The sequence below is a fragment of the Condylura cristata genome, unplaced genomic scaffold (assembly GCF_000260355.1).
Source record: "Condylura cristata isolate star-nosed mole 26May11 unplaced genomic scaffold, ConCri1.0 scaffold00008, whole genome shotgun sequence".
Lineage (NCBI taxonomy): Eukaryota > Metazoa > Chordata > Mammalia > Eulipotyphla > Talpidae > Condylura > Condylura cristata.
This window is the reverse complement of record NW_004567109.1, coordinates 3,013,252-3,022,759: the sequence shown is the minus strand read 5'-3', so window position 1 is coordinate 3,022,759 and position 9,508 is coordinate 3,013,252. Positions and strand designations below refer to the sequence as shown.

The window sequence follows — 9,508 nt, the reverse complement described above, 5'->3', positions numbered from 1 at the left end:
GGGAGCCCCGTGCCCGCGTGGGCCCAGCTTTCACGGGCTCCCCTCCCCGCTTCCCTGCTCGCCTGCCCCAGACCTGTCTTGATCTCACCCATGAGCTTCCCTCCCTCGTGTCTGCACAGCCTTTGTGTGCCTTCTCTTGTTCTCAGGGAATTCGTAGGGGTTCCCCCCATCCCTCCCCCTCCTGCACTTCTTTTGAAAACCTTCTGGCAGGAAAATAACTGGGGAGCCGAGAAGTCTGGGGAGATGGGCTGCAGCGCGTGCCCGAGCCTCTGCCTCGGCCTGAGTGATGGGTCCCGGCGGCAAGGGGCTGGTGTGGCGGAGCCGGGGAGGGCTGGGGCGTGGGGCACCCTTCGAGTGGACCCTGGAGAGCTGAAGCCCAGCAGGCCGGGCCTCCTCCCCTCCACGTGGCCCGCACACAGCGGCCTGGGCGCTCCGACGGCCGGGGCAGCCGCTGTTCCCAGGGTAGCTCGTCTGTGTCCTGCGGCCCCCTGGCCCCAAGCAAGTGCCCGCCCCCCCTTGCAGATGTCTCAGGGCAACCCCAACCTTGGCAACCTGTTGAATATCAAGACAGAAGTGGAGGGGAGCCCCGCGGTGGAGTCCTCGCCCTTCCTGGGCAAGGCCGTGAACGCACTGGTGCAGGACAAGCTGTCAGAGCCCTGGAAGGTGTACCTGCGGAGGTGAGGGGCTCGCCGGGGCGGCGGGGCAGCAGCCCACCCTCAGCCCGCAGACCAGTGCCCAGCCCCCGCACCCGCCTGCCGCCCCGGAGCCCCAGGGGCCCTCTGACCCGACCCCTTCCGGCCAGGTTCGGCACCAAGGACTTCTGCGACGCCCAGTGCGACTTCCTCCACAAGGCCCACTTCCACTGCGTGGTGGAGGAGTGCGGCGCTCTCTTCAGCACCTTGGACGGGGCCATCAAGCACGCCAAGTGAGTGGGGGCTGGGCTGGGGGCGCCTTCATCAGCCCGCTCAGCGCTGGGAGGCTGAAGGCTGCACAGGCCCCACCTGCCCTCCGGGGGGGGCCCGCTGGCTGTTCCCACCAGACCCAGCAGCTGAATTGCTGCTTCGCAGAGGGTGCTGCTCCCCCAAAAGGCGAGACCTGTCCCCCACCAGCTCAGCCCCTAGCTGGGTTGCCTGAGCCCCACCCTGGCCCCACCCGAACCTGGAAACCTGACGGCAGGTGCTCTGGCACCGAGGCCGCGGCAGCCACTCACCCAACGGCCAGCGTGTCCTGCCGGGGACCGGCCCTGACCCGAGGCTGGGGCCCCGGTGCAGGCCGCTCCAAGCCGCAGTCTTGCAGAGGTTCTCTCTGGCCTAGAAATAAGGGCCTTGCTTGTAAACCCCTCAAGCTGAAAAGCAGCCAGCCCAGCACCTGTTACAGGTGAACCCTGACCTGCTGCGGGCCTTTAGGGCAGCTCTTCCCCGCTCTCGGCCGCAGGCCAGGCTTCCCGCAGGCTCTGCCCTGCCAAGAGCCGGCTGTGAGGTACTCGAGGCAGGCCGGGGCCCCTCCCAGCCCCCGACACAGGACACGGCCGTTTTCTCTCCGGCCTGTGTCCTGTGTCCGGCTTCGGCTTCGCAGGCAGCCTGCGGAGCCCGTGCTGGGCCACGGAGGGGACGCGAGGCCCCCGGGCGCCCCGCCAGGTGGGGCCGCCCTGCCCGGGCCCTCCGGCTCCGCCTGATGCCCGTGTGCCTCCCGCAGCTTCCACTTCCGGACGGAGGGAGGAGCAGCGAAAGGAAGCTCGGAGGCGCCCTTCCCGGCCGCGGCCGAGACCAAACCGTCTTTGGCCCCCTCGTCCCCTCCGGCGCCGCCTGCCAGCGTGGCCGCGGCTTCCTCCCTGGAGGGGCTCGCACCCAGCCCGGCCACGGTGCCCTCCACACCCACCCTGCTGGCCTGGAAGCAGCTGGCTTCCACCATACCCCAGATGCCTCAGATTCCAACGTCAGTGCCTCACCTGCCCACTTCGCCCTTGGCAACGACTTCTCTAGAGAACGCCAAGCCCCAGGTCAAACCCGGATTCCTCCAGTTCCAGGAGAAGTGAGTCCCTCGATGAGCCGGGAGCCCCGTTCCCCCGCGTGTCCGGGATAGGTGCTAGTGAGGGCGGCGAGCCGGCCTGCGCCTTGCTCTGCAGGCAGCCCTGGCTGTCCCCAGCCTCTCTGGGACACAGTCACCCGGCATCAGGGGATGTCCTTCTAGCCAAAGACGCTGCTGCTCGGCCCCCCTGCTGTTCCCGGAGCAGGAGGCCGTGGGGCGCCGGGAGGTGGCGGCCGTGGCAGCCACTGCCCCAGAGGCCAGTGCCAACACCGTGAGGACCGGCCAGGGGCTGCGAGCGGCGGCCCCCCGCGGAGGGACTGAGCTCCCTCCAGGCCGCCTGTGGTCTGGGGCTCGTGCCCCGCGGAGTCTTTGCGCACGAGGCAGGCGTGGGGGTGGCGCCCCCTGCACAGAGGTCTGAGCTCCCCGGGGAGGGGGGGGACCCTCCTTGCTGGGTGGTGGTGGCTCCTCGCGGCGAGAACGGTGACTCTGTATCGTATGTGTGCGGCTTCCTGTTCTCAATAAACGTAATAAATTGGATGTGAACACACACCGCTGAGTGGCCGCTGTCCTCCCTCGCTGGGCACCTGGGGCCGGGCCCCGGCACGGAAGGCCCCTGCGCCCCTCTCTTCGCCCCCAGCTCCCCTTCCTAGCTCCCCGCCCCAGAGTGGCAGCCCCTAGCTTCCCAGATGCGGCCAGTTCCTGCCCCGGCGCCACGGGACGGCCACAGCACCGACAGTTGGGGAGAGCCGGGCCCCCGCGCCACCAGCGCCGCCCGGGCCTGGGAGACCCGTCGGCAGCTCGCGGCAGCCGGCACAGGCCTGGCCCACGCCACGCCCGTGCCGACCCACACTCGCCAGGCTGGGGGGGTTCTCCGGGTGGGTGGGGGCCCTTAGCCCCACATCAACCCCAGAAGCCCCGGTGGCCGTGAGCCTCAGCAAGGACCTGACACCAGGCACACGTCCCCGCCGGCCAGGGCCCCCTGGCAGCAGAGCGCCCTGAGGGCTGCCCACCGTCCACACCCTGTCAACCAGCCAGTCCGGGCCACTGCCCATGCCAGGCCAGCCAAGCTCTCACTGGCAGCCAGCCAGGGCTGGCAGTACCATCCTTTATTTTCATATCCCAGAAGTTACTGCTGCATCCTTATCTATAATCCTGAGGTGTGGCCTTGGAAACTACGTGTCCCAGCATGCAGCGCTCTGGGCAGCCTGCTTATGCACCATCAGCTCCAAAAAAAAAGAAAGGACAGGAGTGCATGCTGGGATCTGTAGTCTCCTCGGGCTGACTCGTCCCGTTGAGTGAGAGGGGTCACTCCTCTTGACCCCACCTCGGGAGGCCGGGGAGCGGAACCCCAGCATGAGCAAATGTCAGCACGTCGGTGGGGACGGCCACAGGAATGCCAATGACCTTCTGGGCTGTGGTTTCATTCCAGCGATCCCTGCCTGGCGACAGACTGCAAGTATGCCAACAAGTTCCACTTCCACTGTCTCTTTGGGAACTGCAAGTACGTCTGCAAGACTTCCGGCAAGGCCGAGTCCCACTGCCTGGACCACATCAACCCCAACAACAACCTGGTGAATGTGCGGGATCAGTTCGCTTACTACTCCCTGCAGTGTCTCTGCCCCAACCAGGTCAGTGCGCGGGGGGCGGGCAGCCGAGGCCCCCGGGGTGGGGCAGGGAGGCCGGCGCCCAGGTCCGCTCCTGCAGGCACAGACTCTGCTCCTCCTGCCTGTTTTAAGTTGGCCTCCCCAGACTCTGGAAAGACGCTGTGTGCCCTGGGGCCCCTGGTGGCCGTCAGGGTGACTAAGTGCTGGGTGGCCACTGTGACTTGGCATCACTGTGCCCCTCTGCCTTTGAGACTTTCCTTGTAACCTAGGACTTTCAGTTAGTCCCACTGGGCATATAGAGATGGAGCCGTCCGTGCCCCGTACGGGAAAGACGGATTCGACACTCACCGTAAAGGCTGGTGGTGACTGCCTGGCAGAGCGTATTGAGCTGGAGTTGGCGCCTCCATCTGGGCAGACAGAAGAATGCTTGGATAGATTAGTGATGTCTGAGGTAGAGAAGAGTGCCGGGAGGGATTGGTGATGTCTGCCCTGAGTGTGGATTAGAAGTGATGGCAAGTCACCAGGTTACTGTGTCCCAGTTGAGAGATGAGGCAAACTCCTCCTCAGCATGTAAAAGGTCGTCACACATTGTGTCATCCTGATGCTGAGTGTGGAAGAACACGTGTGAGGGGCTCACAACAGCCCAGCCACCCGGGGCAGGTGTGAGCTCAGGGCAGTCACGCCAGCCTGCCCTTCCCTGCAGCACTGCGAGTTCCGGATGCGTGGGCACTACCACTGTCTCCGGACCGGCTGCTACTTTGTGACCAACATCACCACCAAGCTGCCATGGCACATAAAGAAGCACGAGAAGGCCGAGCGGCGGGCAGCCAACGGGTTCAAATACTTCACCAAGCGTGAGGAGTGTGGCAGGCTAGGTAACCACAGCCGGGGGTGGGGCGTGGGGGGACTGGTGGCAGTGGGCAGCCCCATTGGCCTGGGCCACCTCGCTGGCACCCATCTCCTGCTCCCACACGAGGCTCCGCTTTCTAAAACACGGAGAGGCCGGGTGTTGTCAAACTAGGAAAACACTCCATACTCAGAGAACCCAGATAAAGGGGCGGGGGTGACTCAGAGCCTCCCACACCCCCCAGCAAAGGCCTGGGGCCCCGTCATCAGCAACCAGCCTAGACTAAGTCTTCCTCCGTTCATTTCAAGAGGGCGGCGGATAAGCCTTGGGCTTCCCAGAGCAGGCTTCCTGCTCCGGCATCTCCTTCCATGCCTCCAACCAGGCACCGACCTGGTCCATGCATTTGCTCAGGAGCTGTGTGTGGGGCCCCGTGCTGCAGCGGGGCAGGGAGTGGGGTGGCAACGGCAGCCTGAGCCTTTGAGGGTCTCCCGTCCTCCCATGGCCAGCCCCAGGCTCAGTGCTGTGGGCCTGGTGGGATGATGAGCCCCTGGAGGGCATCTGTGACCCGGGGTGACCAGAGTAGGTGCGCAAATGGTCCCAAACTGGGCAGCAGAGGCCTTGATGTTAACTCTGCTCCTGGGAGCTTAGCCCACCACCTCGGAACAGGTGCCCCTGGGGAGTCCCTGGTGCCCACTGCCCTGGGAGTGGGGAGGGGTCCCAGTGCCAGCAGGCTGAGGGTAGAGCCCAGCCTCCTGTCTCCTGGGGGAGCCACATTTTCCTGGGCCAGCAGAGGTGGGCCCGGAACCTGCCCAGCTCAGCCTGGAAACCGGAGGCAGGTGGAGCCAGGCCGGGCAGGGGGAGGGCTGGCCCCAGGGCTCTTGTGGCTGAGCTGGGGAAGGGGGTGGGGGGGAGGGTCTGCTGCAGGCCTCATGGGGTGGGGGAGACACTCAATGTCAACTGCCAGGAAGGAAGGGAAACAAATCTTTCCTTCGAGTGTTAATTTAGAAAGAATTCGTGGCCTGGGAGAGGGCTGGTAACCATGGCAGCCACTGTCAACACTGGCGGCGAGGCTGCCCGGGGCTGGCTCACAGGTGTCAGGGTAGTCCCGTGTTGCTGTTATTTACTCAACTTTGGGTGTTTTTGGTGGTAGCTGGGCCAAACAAAGCCAGGGATGATACCAGACACCTGGCCAGCTCAGGAGCCATGGCAACGGGCAGGCCTTCACCTGCCCTCTGCTGATACAGTTTCAATCCCACAACTCCATTTACTCTCAGCCAGAGCATAGCAGGGTGGAGGGGGCAGGGCAGAGGGCTGCCATGTATGAGTGAAGTCTGGGGGTAGCAGGACCCCGGCCTCCTGGAGATGGGGCACAAGTGGCCTGGGTGGTGGCTGACCGAAGGGACCCCACGCACTGCTCAGTGTGCGGAGCCTGGGTAGGCCGGCCCGCCCCTGTCCGGTGCCGCTGTGCCAGGCGAGGGACGCTGGGTAGCAGGTGGCCCAGGGCCTCCTGGGGCGGGGGTGGGCGCGGGGGGACGAGGCACGCCTCCGTGGAGGTCGCCCGGCTGGCGTGTCGGCCACGCTTCCCCTGCCCAGAATGGTGCCCGCCGGGCGGCAGTGCCCCGAGCACGGCCAGCTTGGGGGCTCACGCGAGGGGCCGTGTCCGCAGGCTGCAAGTACAACCAGGTGAACAGCCACTTCCACTGCATCCGGGAGGGCTGCCAGTTCTCCTTCCTCCTCAAGCACCAGATGACCTCCCACGCCCGGAAGCACATGCGGAGGATGCTGGGGAAGAACTTCGACCGCGTGCCCCCCTCCCAGGTGAGCGCCTGGGCGGGCAGAGGCGGCCCCGCCCCTGCCCCCCGGCAGTCTGCCCCCGGCGCGGCACGGCCCAGTCCAGCTTGCTCAGGGCTCCCGCCTCCTTTCAGGGCCCCCCGAGCCTGATGGACCCCGAGACCGACGAGTACATGGACTACACGGGCTGCAGCCCGGGCGCCGTGTCCTCGGGGTCGTCCACCATGGACCGGAGCTGCTCCAGCACCCCCGTGGGGAACGAGAGCACGGCAGCAGGTGAGGGCGGCCAGGAGGGGCGCGGGGCTTCCGGCGGGCGCCAGGCGCCGCCTCCCACGGCGCAGCCCGTCGGGCCCCTCGGGATAGGAGGTGCATGGCCAGCGGCTTAGCGGAGGGCCGCCGGGGCCAGGAGAGCCAGCTGGCCGGGGCCCTGGGCACAGAGGCCGCCCTCCCCCGCACTTAGCTTCCAGGCCAGGGCCAGGCCGCCTCCCCGGGCGCTCAGGATGGGCAGCAGGAGTGGGGCTGCCCGCGGGCACTGCCCGGTGGTCGCCCCCCGGCCCCTCTGCCGCCGTCGCCGGCTGGCCAGGGCCCAGCCAGGCCCAGCCCTCGGACCCGGCCCGGCGCCCGTCTCTCTCCTCCGGCTCCCTCCTCTGCTCTGCGGCACCTCTCTGCTCCTCATCTGTCCACGTATTTTCACATCACTCGCGCTGCCATTGGGTTTCTCATTTTGGTTCTTTATTGTCTGTCTGTTCTTTGTTTTGGTTTTCTTTTTTTTTCTGCTTCTCTCCACCCTCTCCAGGCTGCCCGGCGCCTCCTCCTCCTCCTCTTCCTCCTCCTGCTGGCGACGAGGCTGCCCGCGTGGCTCCACCGCCCCCTCTGACCCCGGCCTTCTCAGCGGCCGTCCTCCGGGCGCCCCTCCCCCCCCTCCCATGCCTCTTCTCTCCGGCCTGTCTCTCATACTCTCTGCTCAGAGCCTCCCGGGGCCCGCCCCGCCCCGTCAGCAGCCCACCCAGCCTCCCGCCCATCACTGCCACTCCACCTTGCGTAAAAAGTGACGTCCCCCTAGTTCAGGACGCCGCAGGTAACTGGCACACGCCTCCTCTTCAGTGTCTGTCGCCCCGGCCCGCCTGTGCGGCTGTGGGCCAGCACCCGACCCTTCCTGTGGCCTGCCAGGGCGCCCCGGGCCTCACCCGCCTCGGCAGCTGACCAGGGTGGCCGTGCCCGCCCGCCCCAGAGCCTGTCCCTTCCGCCCTTGGGGGTTCACTGGGAGCTGGCACAAGGGAGGGGCAGAGGCTGTTCTCAGGAAGGTGGCTGGGCCCGGGGCCTGCACAGGTGAGGGTCCTAAGACCCCAGTCCCGAGCCACGCAGGCAGGGGTGTGTCCACGGCCCAGGCCAAGGCGGGGCGAATGGCAGAGGCGGGCCCCTCCGACCCAGGTCTGCCGCCGCGGGGTGCCCTGCTCTCCTGGGCCTAGGCCGCCCCCCAGCCCACGCCCCGCCCTTGCTGCAGGCGTGCCTGAGCGCCTGGCACTGAGAGCCAGGACGAAGGCAGAGGGTCCCGGTGCCGTCCAGTCCGGACGTTCTGTCGCTGAGGTCCGTGGCACCCGGCCGGACACGGACACTAACCCCCCGCCCACCACCACGGCCGTCGCTCCAGGCCCCGGCCCTCCCTGGCTCCTGCCAGGTGCCCCGTCCCCCTCATAGCCCGTGGCTTCCCTTCACCTGCTAGGATGGTGGCTGCATCTGTGCCCCAGATGGACAGTGTGGCGGGGTGGCCTGGGGGGCCAGACACGCCGGGGACGGCAGCAGATGACCCGCAGGGGATCCCCGCCCCCGTGGGGCTCGGCCGTGGGTGCCTCTCCCGGAGGCCCGGGCCCCCTCCCTCTGCAGCCGCGGGGCTGCGGCCTCCCAGGAGGCCCGCAGAGGCAGTCTTCAGCCAGGGCGGTGGCCGGGAAGGGGCACCGGGGGCTGGCCCCTGCCGTGGGCCTGGCTGCTCGGCTGCCCCCTCCCCGCCCACTAGGGGCAGGAAGCCTGCAGACGGCAGAGAACCCCCTGGTATCAAGGAGAGGAAGGTGCTGCTCTGGCAAGGGGGGTCCACCCCAAACGGCCCGCGGCGCTTGGCGTCCCAGCGGGGAGAGGGCCGGGGGGCGCAGCCAGGCCGGCCGCCTGGGAACCTGGTTAGCCGGCGGGCGGGAGCAGGCTGCCCCTCATTAGAGGCGGGCACGTGATGGCGTCCTGGCCCCCGGCCAGCCCGGGTAATTACACCGCCGACCTAGATTCCCCCTTCAGTTTCAATTAGCACCAGGACGTGTCCCCACTTCCCACTCCAACTGGTCAGGAAGCAGCCCCCCCCAGCCCCCCCCCCCGCTCTGCCCCGGGGCGCCCTCCTCGGTCATGGGGCAGACTCCCGCGATGGGCCCGGAGGCCCGGGGCTCCCGCCTGCGGCGGGTGGGGCGGCGGGAGGGAGGCTGGGGGCCACCCCCCTCGCCTCAGCCGCACCGGGCCGGGGACCCGGGCGGGCGGGGCCCGGGGCCCCCTGGGGTGTGGGCGCTGACCTGCCCGGCCCTCCCCAGGGAACACCATCTCCATGCCCACGGCGTCGGGCGCCAAGAAGCGCTTCTGGATCATCGAGGACATGTCCCCCTTCGGCAAGCGGCGGAAGACGGCGTCCTCCCGCAAGATGCTGGACGAGGGCATGATGCTGGAGGGCTTCCGGCGCTTCGACCTCTACGAGGACTGCAAGGACGCGGCCTGCCAGTTCTCGCTCAAGGTCACCCACTACCACTGCACGCGCGAGAACTGCGGCTACAAGTTTTGCGGGCGCACGCACATGTACAAGCACGCGCAGCACCACGACCGCGTGGACAACCTGGTGCTGGACGACTTCAAGCGCTTCAAGGCGTCGCTCAGCTGCCACTTCGCCGACTGCCCCTTCTCGGGCACCAGCACGCACTTCCACTGCCTGCGCTGCCGCTTCCGCTGCACGGACAGCACCAAGGTCACGGCGCACCGCAAGCACCACGGCAAGCAGGACGTGATCAGCGCGGCCGGCTTCCGCCAGTTCAGCTCGAGCGCCGACTGCGCCGTGCCCGACTGCAAGTACAAGCTCAAGTGCTCGCACTTCCACTGCACCTACCCGGGCTGCCGCCACACGGTGGTGGGCATGTCGCAGATGGACTCGCACAAGCGCAAGCACGAGAAGCAGGAGCGCGGCGAGCCGCCCGCCGCCTCGCCCGGCCCGGCC

General features: G+C 67.8%; 1 protein-coding gene across 1 annotated transcript in view; it reads left to right on the top strand.

The window, feature by feature from the left end:
• The window catches only part of CASZ1 (castor zinc finger 1), a 32,761-nt gene that overhangs the window by 20,033 nt on the left and 3,220 nt on the right, over nt 1-9,508 (top strand). Inside the window, exons 8-15 of the mRNA XM_012722069.1 lie at nt 523-677; nt 803-925; nt 1,696-2,031; nt 3,458-3,656; nt 4,336-4,507; nt 6,146-6,297; nt 6,405-6,546; nt 8,838-9,505. Of these exons, the coding sequence (XP_012577523.1) occupies nt 523-677; nt 803-925; nt 1,696-2,031; nt 3,458-3,656; nt 4,336-4,507; nt 6,146-6,297; nt 6,405-6,546; nt 8,838-9,505 (1,947 nt within the window). The remainder of the gene's footprint in view (nt 1-522; nt 678-802; nt 926-1,695; nt 2,032-3,457; nt 3,657-4,335; nt 4,508-6,145; nt 6,298-6,404; nt 6,547-8,837; nt 9,506-9,508) is intronic.